The 15,247-nt window shown below is 53.8% G+C and overlaps 1 protein-coding gene across 9 annotated transcripts in view; it reads left to right on the top strand.

The window, feature by feature from the left end:
• The window catches only part of NDRG4 (NDRG family member 4), a 105,612-nt gene that overhangs the window by 57,181 nt on the left and 33,184 nt on the right, over positions 1 to 15,247 (top strand). For 2 of the 9 annotated variants that reach the window (XM_029205145.1, XM_029205107.1), the window contains exon 1: positions 6,452 to 6,577. The exons of 1 other annotated variant lie outside the window; for it this stretch is intronic. Coding sequence is in view for 3 of the 8 variants with exons in the window: in XM_029205090.1 (XP_029060923.1) it covers positions 7,180 to 7,216 (37 nt within the window). In the remaining 5 variants the exon portion in view is untranslated. Of the gene's footprint in view, positions 1 to 6,177; positions 6,223 to 6,451; positions 6,578 to 6,978; positions 7,217 to 15,247 lie in introns of those variants that run through there. 6 more of the 9 variants (XM_029205155.1, XM_029205127.1, XM_029205165.1 and 3 more) reach the window with 6 other exon arrangements.

Raw genomic sequence — 15,247 nt, 5'->3', positions numbered from 1 at the left:
TGGCTTTAGCTCAGGCCTGGGGTGGGGCTGGGACAATCACCCTGTAGAAAGGGGGCCATTCTCTCCAGAACTGCAGGACAAAGGCTTCTCCAGACACGTGTGTCCGCTTTGGAAGGAGAGTGGCTTAGCTCTCCTCCAAAGAGCAAATCTTAGCTTTTCGTCTGCTTTCTGCAAATTCACGTCTACGTAAGAGCTCCCTGGGGCCCAGGGAAAGCTGTGCCTCCTCCCTGACCTCTTGGTCCTTCATTCCCACTGAAAGTGGGGTTGATCAGGTCCCTCAGGCTCACGACTGGGGCCAGCAGCAGAATTAGGATCAAGGAAATCCTGGAGGGCCACCCAGCACCCGCCAGGAGAGCTGTCTTTCCCTGGAACATTTCCTGTCCTTCAGGGGAAACTGAGACAGGGAACTCTTAGCTCTGGACCTTGTGACAAAGTGTGGACTTAAAAACATTCCTGGGCTTCCCTGGTGGCGCAGTGGTTGAGAGTCCACCTGCCGATGCAGGGGACACGGGTTCGTGCCCCGGTCCGGAAGATTCCACATGCTGTGGAGCGGCTGGGCCCGTGAGCCATGGCCGCTGAGCCTGTGCATCTGGACCCTGTGCTCCGCAACAGGAGAGGCCACAGCAGTGAGAGGCCCGGTACTGCAAAAGAAAAAAAAAAAACCAAAACATTCCTGAATCTGGGGCCAAATAGTTCCCTCCAGGACTGCCTTGGGTGTGTTTGTTTTTTTAGCTTTTTATTTGAAATAATTATAGATTTACAGGAAGTTGCAAAATAATAGAGAGAGGTCCTGTGTACCCTTAACTAAGTTTCCTCCAGTGGTAACACCTTACACATACAAGATCAAAAAAACTCAGGCTTTAAAGTGAAATTAGCACAATTGGGAAGGTGGGGCTGGCAACCACTCCACTCCTTCCCCAAGGTTCCCCCAAGAACCTGCATAGGTGCGAAGCCAATCGGGACACCACACACAGGTCTCCTTTCAAGGATGGATGGGCTGGCATTGGCGGAGGTCAGAGACCAAGCACCCAGGCAAAGGGAGGCTGCAGAGTGGCCTTAGGAGGTCATCCAAGAGATGTGGGCAAAGCAGCATCTTGGGGTAAATTGCTAGCAACACTGTTTCCAACAATGCAAAATTGGAAACATCCTAAATGCCCAACACTATGGGCTCGGCTGGGCTCGGCTAAGAGAATAATGAAGCATCCACACAGTACAGTGCAGCTATTATCATTACATTGCGGAAGGATAGTTTTTATCAGGGTAAATGTTCACGATATACTGGCAAGTGAAAAAAGATTGAGTGGCAAAAATATGTGCAGTATGATTCCTTGGGGGGAAACACACACACACACACACACACACACACACACACACACAAAGTGTTGAAGGACATACCCCTCCCCTCTGTCCCAATGTTAACATGTTAACACTGGTTATCTTTAGGCAATGGAATTATGAGTGATTTTAATTTTTCCTCTGCATTGAGTTTTCTGCATTGAGCATATATGACTATTGGAATTTTAAAAATATATTATCAGACCTACCGCTTGCCTGGACTCAGCACATACTGGGGCTCCATGTGTCTGGTAGAGCTTCCAGGGGAGGTGGAAGGGCATTCTCAAAGGGACCTGGAGGAGGTTCTGCTGTCCTCTTGGATCGGAGAGGACAGATTGGGGTGTCTGGAGTCTCCTGGAGAGCAAAGGGCAGGCACTGAAGGGGGAGGGTCTTAACATGTTATGGGAGAAACGGGGTGGCAACATAGCCACTGCGTGGTCCAGGGTGGCCCAGGAGCGGGGAGCAGATAATCTGGTGGCTGGTGAAATTCCAGAGGCAGCCTGAGACCAGACACTCACCGCTGCCTACTTGCTCATTCCAGCTTCCTCACCATCTGCTCACGCACACCCAGCCTTCTCCACCTAAATGCACGAGCTCCTGTCAGAGGGCAGGGCTGCAACATGCTCAGCTCTGTGCCTCCCTGAGCTTAGCATGGGGCCTAGCTGACCCACTGTAGGATGGATGGATCAATGGATGGATGCTCTCCCCCAAACACCCTCTCTTCTATCTCCATCTGCTGACCTTCTACCTCTCTGCAGGCTCAGATGCCCCTACCTCCACGAAGCCCTTGCTGACCGCTCCAGGCCCCCCGTGTACTGCACGGTAACCTCAATTGCACATGTTAGCAGAGTCCGCCCAGTACCCAGATTATGGCACTCTGAGGTGGTTTCCTCCATTGGTGCACAAACCTGAAAGGCAAGGTCAGTGCCTGGTCTGCTCTGGTTCTCCAGTGCACTCAGCACAGGGCTTGGCACCAAAGAGGCACTCAACCAAGCCTATAAAAGAAGAGGAAGGATCCTCTTCTCTCCCTGAGGCCATCTTACTCATCATTAGTGAGGGGAGTGTTAGTGGGGACAGGGGGACAGTTCCTGCTCAACCTCCCCCTCCTAACAGAGGGAGCTTCGATGGCCCCAGGCTCCCCTGCACCCCTGACCCCACCTGCTGCTGCTTTTCAGTTGCTCCCAGTCACGGTCACAAGGGGACTGGAGAGGAACGGTGACTCAGCCCAATTCATCACCACAGTGGAAAAACCCAGTCACCTGTCCTCCTGGCAAAGGGACCGGAGCTGCCTCTGCATCTGGAAGGGCAGCAAGCCATACTTTTCTCAAGGTCCTTTTGTCTTTCACCTGCTGAAAAATCAAAGAGTAAAGGATGTAGGAATATTATCACTTGACACTGTAGACTTGCAGTGTGATATGACTCTCAGTGACCCGGGATGGTGTGTTTCCTCCATGCCAGGCTCCGAGTTAAGTGCCCATGTGTGTCATCTCACAGCAGTTTCACAACAAGTCCATTATTATCTGAAGTGGGCACTGGCCACTCTTCTGGCCACCAGCATCTGACATGCCCTTCCTATGAGACAGAGTCCACCTCCTACTAGAGGAACTGAAAATACATTTTTCCCAGCCTCCCTTGAAGCTTTGACAGAGTACCTTTTACAGGCATCTCCAATCAGACATCACATTCCTGACTGTGAATTAGAAACTGGTGACACGAACAAGACGAGACCATACCAAGTCCATTCTGGTGACAGTGTGGCAGTGGCAGCAGCAGCCCCTCTGGCTTCAGAGGCAGCCATGGTCCTGATGCCAGCACCCCGTGTCCCTGCCCAGGGGTGGTGCTGGCTGCAGCATCTGTTCCTGGGGATGGCAGCAGTGGTTTTGACCCCAGACCAATGCTACAGGGTTGGGCCTGGCTCCTGAGGTCCTGAGGGCTGCCCGTCATCCTTTTAACAAAGCCCTGTTTTGCTTAAATCAGACAGTAGGTTTCTATTTCCTGCAGTCACCCAGACTGATTCGGTAGCCTGAGTTTCCGGATGGGGAAATGAAGGCCCAAAGAGATGTTGAGACAGGCTGGGTTTCGTCTCTAGCTGAGGTACAGGCCAGTCTCCTCCCTGGTTTACAAACGGGAAAAGGGAAGTCCAGAGAGGGCCACAACTTTAGCAGCATCTTTCAAGTAATGAGGAGCAAGGCTTGAGGGATGTGACTTGGAGCCCCCCCGTCCCAGCCAACAGCTTGGCCATCTGCCACGCTTGGCTTTCCTCTGTTAAAAACCCTGCCACCCAGCCTGCCCCCAAACACCCTGCCTCCCTCAAAGGGATGAAGAAGAGCCCTGGAGCAGAAGGAACTGAGAGCTTGTGCTTCTGCTCACTCAGCTGGGACTCTTCTGCCCAGCATGACTGACTCCTCCAGAAGGGGTCAGGGCCTCCCTCCCTGCCTATCCCATGAGCACCTTTTCTTTCTTTTTTTTTTTAAATAAATTTATTTATTTTATTTATTTATTTTTGGCTGTGTTGGGTCTTCGTTACTGCTTGCAGGCTTTCTCTAGTTGTGGCGAGCAGGGGCTACTCTTCGTTGCGGTGCGTGGGCTTGTCATTGCGGTGGCTTCTCTTGTTGTGGGAGCATGGGCTCTAGGTGCGCGGGCTTCAGTAGTTGTGGCACGCGGGCTCTAGAGTGCAGGCTGAGTAGTTGTGGCGCACAGGCTTAGTTGCTCCACAGCATGTGGGATCTTCCCGGGCCAGGGATCAAACCCGTGTCCCTGCATTGGCAGGCGGATTCTTAACCACTGCGTCACCAGGGAAGTCCTAAGCACCTTTTTTTTTTTTTTACAATAAATTTATTTATTTATTTATTTATGGCCATGTCGGGTCTTGTTACTGCACACGGGCTTTCTCTAGTTGCAGTGAGCGGGGGCTACTCTTCGTTGCGGTGCGAGGCCTTCTCATTGTGGTGGCTTCTCTTGTTGCGGAGCACGGGCTGTAGGCACAAGGGCTTCAGTAGTTGTGGCACATGGGCTTAGTTGCTCTGCGGCATGTGGGATATTCCCAGACCAGGGCTCGAACCCGTGTCCCCTGCATTGGCAGGCGGATTCTTAACCACTGCGCCACCAGGGAAGTCCCCTAAGCACCTTTTCTTGATGCAATAGCTCCCTGGTAGGGCAGTATTCTCAGAATCACGTTGCTTCATCATCTATTAAAGCTCTATTTTTTAGGGGTTTAAATCCTCAACCTAACCCCCCACACACAAATGCCCACTTGGGGTTCATGAATTATCTAAACCAGATGGATTTGTCTGCGTTAGTTCAAGTCTATGGCAGACACCATTCCACACACAGATCTGTCTGTGTGCAGATGTGTCACAGTGTCAAAGCTCTTATTAGGCAGCCTTTTACATCCTCCTGGGGCCTGTATTCCAATTCAGAACAGGCTAGGCCTCATGAATTACGTTACTAGAACATCAACAGTTAGTTTTATTCAATAACCAGGCCTGAAATTATTGGAAAGGATAGAATTCAGAAAAGCCTGAAAGAATCTATAATGCAATAATAACAGTTTTATCCTCAGTAATCACAAGGACTATTTATTGAGCACTTCATCCATGTGTCTGGCACTATGCTAGGGATTTTATGCCATCATTTAATTCTTAGGAGCCCTCTGAGGTCAGCATTATCCCAGTTTTACAGAGTATAACATGAAGCCTCAGAGAGAATAAGTCACACAGCCGGGAAATTATAGAACCAGCCTGTACTCTTAAGGACCGGTTCCAGGCTTGTATATGTAGAACCAGTTTCCTGGACGTTTTGGATGTAGAGGTTTACTCTGTCACCACCTCCCCTCATCATCCCTTTACAAAGGAGGAAACTGAGAGGCAAGAATTTCCCCAAGGTGAGCCCCAGAGTTGTAAGGAGGACCCAAGCTTGCTACCTTCTGTGCAGTTTATATACTGCACCCCAAGCAGGAATGTGCACCCCATCTGGGGCCACCAAATCTTACCAGCTTCCTAAACGTTGCAGAGTCGGTTAATTCAAAGTCATAGTAGCTTTCACAGAAGCCTGGAGCCGAGGGAAAGCTGGGACCTCATTACAAACCAGCCCAGTTAAAGGTTCAGTGAAGGGGGAGACGCACTGAAGGACCCTTTGACGTCTCAGCCCGCACCATCCTGGACCTCCCAGATGACCTGGTCCAACACAGCCACTCTGCACCGGAAAGGCCGGAATCGGGAGGGGCAGAGCCCCGCCCAAGGTCAGTGGCAGAGCCTGAATAGAACCGCTGTCTCCAGGAGCCCTTCTCTTGAGCTGTCTTGCCCAAGTAAATTTTTTCAGGTCATCACATTTCCATTCACCCTACAGTAGGACTCCATCCAGGGACTTTGGTGTTCCCTCTTTTGGGGTAACAGGTGAGAGCAACGTCACTGGGACTGACCAGAGTGAGCCTGAGCACAAAAGGGGTCCCCAGTTCCCTTTCCTGCTCGCTCAGATAATGGAGGGTGAGTGGGGGAGAGCAGGGACCTCGCCACATTGGGGGGGGGGGGCGGGGCAAGGGCCCAGAACACCTCTGGCTGGAGTCACTCCCGCATGAGTTCCCCAAGGAAACCCTAGGGCTCTGAAAACGGGGGACGATGACCCAAATCCCCCTCAGCGCCTGGCTCTTCCCAACCCCCCCAGGGCTTTTCCCCAGCAGCTCCCACCCGGCGACAGGGACGGGGGAGGGGGTGCTGTCTCCTCCAGGCTCCTGGGGAATCTAAACAAAGACTGGGGCAGAGACCGCTCCCTCCCGCGGGAGCCCGACGCCACGCGGCTACCAGGGGACTGGCGGCGCGGGCGGGGCCTCCCACCGCCCCCGGCGCACTCCGAGCAGCGGGGGACCCTTCCTCCGGGCGCCTGCAGGAGGTGAGGAGCAGGCCGATCGACCCGGGGTCTCCGCTAGGTTCGGATGTCCGGGGGTCTAGCTCGCCAGCCCACTGGGCACTCCAGCCGCAGCGGGAGGCGGAAGCCGAGCGCTTAGGACCGCCTCCCGGGTCCAGACCCCAGGCCCGGCCCAGCACCCGGGCCGAGCTCCCACGCTCCCCGCGCCCTCGTGGGCACGCCCCCCGCGGCGCACCACCCCCGGCCCGGCCCCCGCCCCCAGCAGCGGCGGCTCTGCAGAGGGGCCGGGCGCTGCCTGCACCTGCACCCGCGCGTTGGCTGCAGCAGCGCAGAGGCCCGGCTCCCCGCCTGCGCGTCTGTCTTACTCGCCTCACCCTAGGTGAGTCGGCGGCGCCCCGAGACCTATCTCCCCCCATTCCCCAGCCACTGCGGCCGCGGCCGGCCCCCCGCCCCGGCGCAGCCCCCGCGAGCGGGCCGCCTTGTCGCCGGGCCACACTTCGCCTACGAGGGCGGCAACCCCCCCCCCCCCAGCCCACTCCGCCCCGCTCGGGCTCTTCCTCCTCGCCTTCCCGGCCAGAGGCGCGGATCCCCAGGGCCGCGGATCCCCAGGGCCACGGCCCCGCGGTCGCCCGCGCCTCCCTGATCGCGACATCGGGGGCGGCCGGGCCTCTTTGTTCGGACGGCGGCACAGGGGCCCACTCCCGCCGCCTCCCAGAGTGTCACCTGCACCCACCCCGCGCGCTCTCTCAGCCTCCCGGAGTTCACCCGGACCAGGTGGCGGCGGGCGCCTTTGAGGGGTGCGCGGCCGTGCAATTGGTGGATTTTTTTAAACCTGTTTGGAGGGGGGAGCGCGGTGTGGGGGGCGGCGAGAGCTCTCCCGGCTCCCGGCTGCTCTTCCTGCTTCACTTCTCGCTCTCCTGCTGTTTCCCTGCTCGCCTCCCGCGCTCCTCTCCCCTGCTCGGCTGAGCGCGGGGCGCAGACATGAAGGTGCTGGGACACAAGATAGAGCTGCTGACAGGTACCGCCGGCCTCTCCCCGCCGCTGCCCCTCTGCGCGGCCCTCGCTGCCCGCTACTTTCCGAGTTGGAGCGGGGCTTGGTGGCTGTGGCCGCGGGTTTGGGGTGACTCGGGTTCGAGCAGGAGGAGGGGGTGCAGATACCAGCCAAGTCCTAGCTTGTGCGCTGCGGGTTTCTGTGCGGAGCCTGGCCCCCGGAGAGGACTTGGGGCGGTGCCCTGCTCGGCTTTGCTCTCTGAGGGGCCCGGCGTTTGGGTGGGTAGAGCGCTTGCCGCAGGGGCGCGCGTTCGAGGACTGGCCGCCTGGAGTCTCCGACTAGTCAAGCTCTAGGCAGGTCCCCAAAAAGGGAAAGAGAGCTTAGAGCCCCTGCCCTTAAATCAGTGTCACTCAGTCACCCCAAGAAAGGAGCTTCCTGGGCTCCCAACAGGACCTCTGCCGTGGGCCTCTGAGTTCCTGCTCCCCGTGAGAATCTGTGCACCTCTCCCTGGGAGGAGAAGTTACGTGCTCGGAGTAGAGGCCAAGTGGCCAGGAAAGTGGGAAGCCAGATTGGGCCCTGGTGACTGGGGAACTTCAGCCTTGGGGCCCCTGTGAAGAAATGGCCAGACACCCCACTGGAAACCATATCCTGGGTGCTGTGGCTGAAGATAACAGAGGACACAGGGTCTGCCCAGAAGAGTAGGCAGGACAGGGGCCAGGGGTCTGAAGGGTGGAGATGCTCTCCCAGGCATGAAGGGCAAACAGTACAGGTGGCTTCTGTGGTCTCCCCAAGGGAGAGGTGGGGAGAGACTTAGACAGGAGGATGGGGGCTAAGAAAGGGAAACAGTTGAGAAGTGCAGATCCCACCAGATCCTGGGCTGTAGAAGTGCTCGATCAATGTGTACTGGATAGACATGTGGATTCCAGAAATCGTTCCCTGGCGCCTGGGAGGTTTGATCCCTGACTTGGAGGACCTTACCATCTGTGCAAGGGAACAGCACAGGAGCCCTGTTACAAGAAAGGGAAGGGGGCAACAGTGTGAGGACACACTCAGGAAACAGGTTGGAGTCTGGGGGGGGGGGCAGGAGGAGAGCAGATAGATTTGAGCACGTGGCAGCGTTTGAACTGGACCCTAAATGACAGAACTTCTGTTAACCGAGTGGGAGGTGGCATTACAGGCTGAAGGATGGACGGACCAGCGTACGCAGAGGCCCTGGGATGTGAGAGAGGCTTGAACGGGGAGTGATGTGATGTGAAGCGGAGGCCGAAGGGCCTGGAGTGTGTGGGATGGGGTGGGCTGGGGGTTGGGTGAAGTTTCGGGCTGTGAGTACGTGTTCAAGTAACAGTGGCCACTCCTTAGCTCACGCCAAGCTCAGAGGGAAGAGAAGGTGGGCGCTGTTCCTGGAGCGCTAGAAACACTGGCCAGGTGCTCAGAAGTGTGAGATCTGAGCCCAGTTAGCCGTGCGGCTGGCACCCCCCCACCCCAATCCCTTGCCAGCTTGCCTTGTAGAGCTCACCTGAGGCAGGCCAGTCCTCCTGACTTCAAAGGGAACCACAGCAGCGGCTGAACTTGTTAATCCCCCCCCCTCCCCGAGGGAAAGTTTGCACCACCCCGTGGGTTTTTAGAGCCCTGCATGCAGGACAGAACTCCTAGATCCTTCCCCTTCTCCTCTTCCAGCCCCAGAAGGGCCTGGAGGAGGAGTGTTCGTGGGAGACATGCGTGAGGGCTGCAACGGGGGTCCAGGCTTTGGGGTTCCAATACAGTGTACCCTCGTCTTCTGGGTTCATGGGTCAGGGCCCCTCCTTCCTCATCAGACAGACGTGCCTGGTTCTCACAGGCTCTCTAGACCCCTGGCCAGTCTGGAACAGGACTCCGTCGGTCACCATCATCAGTCTTGGACTCCCATTGCACCTCTCACCAGGCCCTGGGAGACAGGGCATCCCTGCCAGCCGCGCCACAGTGGTTTTTCTAGCCTTCCCTCTTTCTCCAGCTGCCTCCCATCCTCTTCCTCGTCCCACTGATCTGGGTTCAAATCCCAGCCCCGGTTCTGGCCAGCCGTGTGATTTCAGATAAGCTGCTTAACCTCCCTGACTTCAGTTTTCTTATCTTAGAGATGGAAATGTTGACCCCTCCCTCTGAGAGCTGGCGTGAGGCTCACTGAGATAGTACAGGTGGCACACCCGGATGGGGCCTGGCCCTGGTGGGCACCTCGTGGACTTCATCTCCCCTCAGGTTCCTTGGTCTTGGCTGTCCCTGTGATGGAGGGGTCCAGCTGCGCTGGCCGGTTGGCCACGAGGAAGTTTGGATCCATCTCCACCCACTTTATCCGTGTCACGTGCATCTGTGAGATTTTGACCCATCTGCTCTGTTGGATGATGGGCAGGTCACAAGGTGGTGGCCGGTTTATTGTGGTGTCATACAGCAAGTGCTCAGTAGTTGTTGACTGAGTCCAGGCTCAGCAGCGTCTCCAGGATGATTTCTTAGAGGTCTCCAACTCCTTGCCCCACACCAGCATTAGGAAATTATTTCACTGAACCTTTTGTTAAACTCACGTTTATTTAGCAGTTTATAGTTCTCACATTCTCCCATTTTATCATCATGATCATTTACCAATGAGGTCAGTTTCTGCCTCACGTCCTGCGGCTGAGAAGAGGTGGAGCTGGGTTTCAAACCTGAGTCCTGAGCCCTGAGCCATCCCATGCATTTCTTTTTTATTTTTTTTTAATCTTTCGTGTTCGCCTTCCTGCCTGCCTTCCTTCCTTCTCCACACAGCATGTGGGATTTTAGTTCCCTGACCCACACCCTGTGCACTGAAAGCACGGAGTCTTAACCACTGGACCACCAGGAAAGTCCCCCCATGCGTTTCTAATTGCCTGGCTCCGGGCCAGTCTCATAGCTGCTCTACATTTCACTTTCCTCATCTGTGAAATAGGTTCGTTGTGGTACCTCCCATATAGGTGTGAGACTGTATGCCTGTAAAACGTTGAGAGCAACATCTGGCAGGCAGGCAGCAAATGGCAGGTGTAGGGCTGTTGTCCCCGAGCTGCCTTCTCTGGGTCCTGGAGTCTCCTCCCCTTCCCCCTGTGCTCCAGTCATCAGATTCCCTTCCTCAGGGAAGTTCCAGTTCCTCCTCTGGGTTCTCCACACAATCCAGACCTCCCTGAGATGTGCCTCTGGGGGACCCTGCTTTGGCCTCAGGTTCCCGTCACCTGGGACAAGGTGAGGCACGACATCTGGGGTTGGGCCCTGCTGGCCGGACATCCACAGCTCTGACACCAGGTGGGCAAAGCCAGGTACCCCTCACTTGGCTGGAAGGATGCCCATGAGTTGTCACACGCAGCCCGAACATGTCTTTTTGTTCCAGAGGGAAGAAGGGGCTGTTCCTTCGCAGGTGAGCGATGCTTAGACGGCCGGCACTTAGAATTCCAGACACCTTTACAGAGTTTTCCGGTGTAGGGAGGGCAGGGATTTGGGAATCAGAGGATGTGAATTTCAGGGTTTCCTCTCCACTTGTCAGCTCCCGAGCAAATTCTTAATTTCTCTCAGCCTCAGTCTCCTTATCAATAAATGGGAATAAAGGCCCTTCCTCATTAGCGTGGTGAGAAGGAGCCCGGAACTCTGTCCTGCCCACACACAAGCTCCCTGTAGAGTCCCCAGAGGGCAGACTCTCGGTGCCTTTTTTTATTTCTTCGTGAGATGGGGAAAAGTGGGACATTCGTCTGTTTGCAAGTAGAAAGGTGATGGTTTTTGTGCATTTATACTCCAGTGGTCTGTCTCCAAGATGGTTCAGAGTCAGAGATCTAAAATGGCAGATTGAGGGCTCTGAAATAGTCCCTTGGGAGCCTCAGTATTAGACGTTGGAAATTTTAAAAAATATACTTGATGTGTGATTAGAAAGCAAGCCTTTTGCCAGTTCAGTCTGGAATTTTGGTATCATTTTAATGCATGGAATGTATATTTAAATAATGTTTGATTGTTGGCAGGTGTGTTGACCATATATTTATATGTGGGGGAAACGGAGGCATTGATTTACCCCAGGAGGCTGAAAATAGGACCCTGCATCCTCATGTCCAGTTCATCCATTTTAGTAAACTTCACTGCTTCGCTGGGGCACTGCGAGAGATAGGTGTGAGGGGACGCGTGGCCTGCAGGAAGAGGGGAGAAGGGAGCAGTTCATTAAGTGGGGTGTGGGGAGACGGGCAAGCTGTTCCACTGGTGCAACTTCTATAAAGGGCAAGTTGGCAATGATGTATCAAAAGCTTAAAAATATGTATGATCTGTGACTCAGCAGTTGAATTTTTAGGAAAAAGTAAAGATGTGTTCAGAGGTGTTTGTTCAAGGATGTTATCCCATAGTTGTTTATAGAAGAGAAGAAAAACGGGAAACAACCTAAATGCCCAACAGTAGGGGAGGTTAAATAAACAGGAGTGCATTCAAACCAGGGAACCCCAGGCAGCTGTGAATTATGCTACCAAAAGTTATTTACCCACCTGAACAGATGTCTCCTTATATACATGTAATAACGTGATGACAGCTCACAACATGGCATTGTCATGTGCCGGGCACAGTCCTGAGCACTTCCTGTATGTTAACTCATGATCATAACAACCCTGTGAGGTATGTGCCGTTATTTCCTCCTTTTAACAGATGAGGAAACTGAGGCACAGGTTAAGTAACGTGCTTAAGGTCACACAGATGACAAATAACTGGCTGAAATTTGCACCAGGTTATCTGACTCCAGAGTCCAAAATATGTTTCAGTTTAAAAAAACAAAAACCTTTTTTTCAGTGTATAGATTATTAGCACTGAAAATGAAAGGAGATAAGCAAAAATGTTAACAGTGTTTTCCTCTGGTTACTGGGATTGTATGTGATTTTTTATTTCTTTTTGCTCTTTTGCTTCTCTGACTTTGCTCAGTGAATGTGTATTGCGTGAAATTCAAGATCTATTTTTAAAAATGAAAAATTAACAAATGTACAGGGGAGAGTGCTAAGCGCTGGGGTTCGGATGAAACCAGAATTCCTACAGGAATTCTGAAGGAGAGCTGAATTCCGGGGTTGTTGGGAGGGTGTGTTCTTGGAAAACTCGAGAGAGGAAGAGTCATTCACCATGGGTATTGAAGTTGGCTTTCCATGTTTATAGGGAAGAGGATACAGACAAAATGAGTAACGCAGATGGGGCTGCAAGGTCGTGGGGTGTGTGTGTGCGTGTGTACAGGCGTGCTAGGCCGAATTATGGCCCCCAAACATACTGAGATCCTAATTCCTAGAACCTGTGAACATTACTTTATATGACAAAAGAGGCTTTGCAGTTGTCATTAAGTTAAGGATCTGGAGATGGGGAGATTATTGTGGATTATCCAGGTGAGCCCTAAATGCAACCACATGTATTCCTGTAATGGGAGTCAGAGGGAGATGCAGCCACAGACCACAGAAGAAGAAGGTAATGTGACGTCTGCAGCAAGACGCTTCACTTGCTCCCACTGTTGGCCTTGTAGATGGAGGAAGGGGGCACGAGTCAAGGAAGGCAAGGAACACAGCTCTAGAAGCTGGAAAAGGTGGGAGAACACATTCTCCCCCAGAACCTCCAGAGGGAGAGTGGTCCTGCCAATCCCTTGATTTCAGCTCAGGGCCACTGATTTTGGACTTCTGACCTCCAGAAGTGTAAGACAATAGACATGTCTTGTTTCAAGCCACCAAGGTTGTGGTGATTTGTTAGAGCAGCACCAGGAAACCAATGCTGGGGTGCATGCAGATCCGACCCGGTGCCTCTGTCACCGTAGAGGCTGGCCCCGTGGCCATAGGCTTGGGGTCTGGAAACCTGCTTCTGATCAGGCCCTGGCTGTTTGACCTTGGGCTGAGCCCACAGAATAGTCCCGAGGATCAGCCGAGGAGATCATCATGACACTGTTTTGTAAGCACGAGAGCAACACACACCCAAGCATTGGTAGGATGTGAGCTTCTGCTCACCTACCACAAACCTAGTCTCTGTGTCATAACAGAAAAGCTTTCATGGCACGCCCTTCCACCTTCCTTAATCCTCAGGTACTTTAAACTCCAAACCACAGATGAAAGGTGTACTCCAACCAGAATGACCATACGTCTTAAGCCCCGTCACCAATACCTTTGAGGACTGAGATGTTTTTTTCAGTTCACGTGTTGGGGGCAGTGCATGGCAGGCACTGTGTGCCTGGAGATGCTCCAGTCCTGGGCAAGTGAGAATCCTGGCCTGTACCACCTGAGCATACCCCTGTTCCTCGTCCATCAAGTGAGTGTTCTAGGCCCGCTGCGCCCAAAGCCCTTGCCAGCTCCAAAGTGTTTGCTGTGAACCCAGCATACTGGGACAGGGCAGAGAGGAAGAGTGGACAGGGGTGGCCTGGAGGTCCCCTGCAATCTGAAGTGGTCATCCAGGAGGACCACAGGCCGCAGGATGTTCTGGTGCTCCTTTTTACCATTGCATCTTTGGATTCACCTGATGGAAGTGCCTGGGTTGGAAAAGGCCTGAACTACCAGAGTGGACCGTGGTGTTGCCATTCAAGTGTGGTAGGGAAGCCCTGCCTCCAAGCCCACAAGCCCTCTGACCCCACGCCCAGGCCTGGCTACCCTGTGTGATTGCCAGACGGGTGGGTGGGTGCTGGGCTTTGCTTGGCCCCTCTGGACCATGCAGGTGAAAAGACCTTAGATGTTGTGTTAGGTCTCTTGGTTGCAAGTGACAGAAACTGAACTTAGACTGACACCAAGAAGGGAGACTGGGGTGTCTATGCAGCACAGTGGACCTACGGCCACTGAAGACCATCAGGCTCTGTTTCTCTCTCTCCCCCACTCCTATCAGTTCCATTCTTTGGGTTGGTTCGGCCCCAAGTCAGTCCCTTCCTCGTGGTGGCAAAATGGCTGCTGACTCACATACCATCCTCCTGATAACCCCAGCAAAGAGCTTCTCAAATATTCCAGCAAAGGCCTTGCCCTGATTGGAACCCACACCCTCCCCTGAACTGTCTCTGAAACCAAATGTAGTGTGTCCACTTGGTTTCCGCACCCTGCTCCTACCTCTCCAGCTGTTCCTGTACACTCTCTACTGCTTTCTCCTCATCTCCTTTCTCTAGGGCTCATCCTGGGACCGCTTCTCTGTCCTCACTCACTCCCTAACTGACCTCATCTAGTATCATGCGTTCAGACATCGTCTGTGTGGTGATGTCTCCAGTCCTAGACTCTCCCCTGAAGTGCAGACTCTTATAACCACCTGACATTTGCAGCCCCACCTGACTCAGGTCTAAGCCAACCGCCTGGGCTTTACCCCCACCTCTTTTTACCAAGGTCTTCCGGACTCATAAATGGCAACTGTCTCCCTCCAGTGGCCCAGGACAAAACCAAATCACCCTTGACTCTTCTCTCTCTCATACCCCACAGCTGATCCATCTGCAGCTCCCCCCTGGAGCTACCCTCAGAACATACCCAGAACCTGAGGACTTCTCACCACCTCCACAATGGCCGTCAGCATCTCTATCCCAGATTAATACAGTGACTGGTCTCCCTGTTTCCACCCTCACCCCCTAGGTCTGTTCTACACATAGAACATGGAAGGAAATCCTGTCACATCATCCCACTGCTCAAAACCCTCCAAGGCACCTCACTCAGGAAAAGCCGGAGTTTTTCTAACGGCCTTTTAGACGAAACGTGATCTGATGCCTCTGCTCTTCCCTCTTGGTCCTCATTCCTCCTTGTCTCCCCCAACTCACTGTGTTCCAGCCACGCTGGCTTCCTGACATCCACCTGAACACGCCAGGCAAACCCCTGCCTCACAGCCTTAGCGCTTGCTATTCCCTCTGCCCTGATCGCTCTTCCAGGCATCCACAAGGGCCCCTCCCTCACCTCCTCCACGTCTTTGCTCTGGTCACCTTCTCAGTGAGACCTGCTCTCACACCCTGTTTCAGATCGCAGCCCCCAGCCCCATGCTCTTTCCCCTTCTGTGACATTGCTTCCTTGTGCACCTGGCATGTCTGACACTGTATATTTCCTTAGATTTGTTGATTGTTTGCCTACCCCCTCCCCTGAAAGTTCC

The sequence above is a fragment of the Monodon monoceros genome, unplaced genomic scaffold (assembly GCF_005190385.1).
Source record: "Monodon monoceros isolate NGI ecotype Baffin Bay Population unplaced genomic scaffold, NGI_Narwhal_1 Super_Scaffold_10, whole genome shotgun sequence".
NCBI lineage: Eukaryota > Metazoa > Chordata > Mammalia > Artiodactyla > Monodontidae > Monodon > Monodon monoceros.
This window is presented reverse-complemented; position numbering and strand designations above follow the sequence as displayed.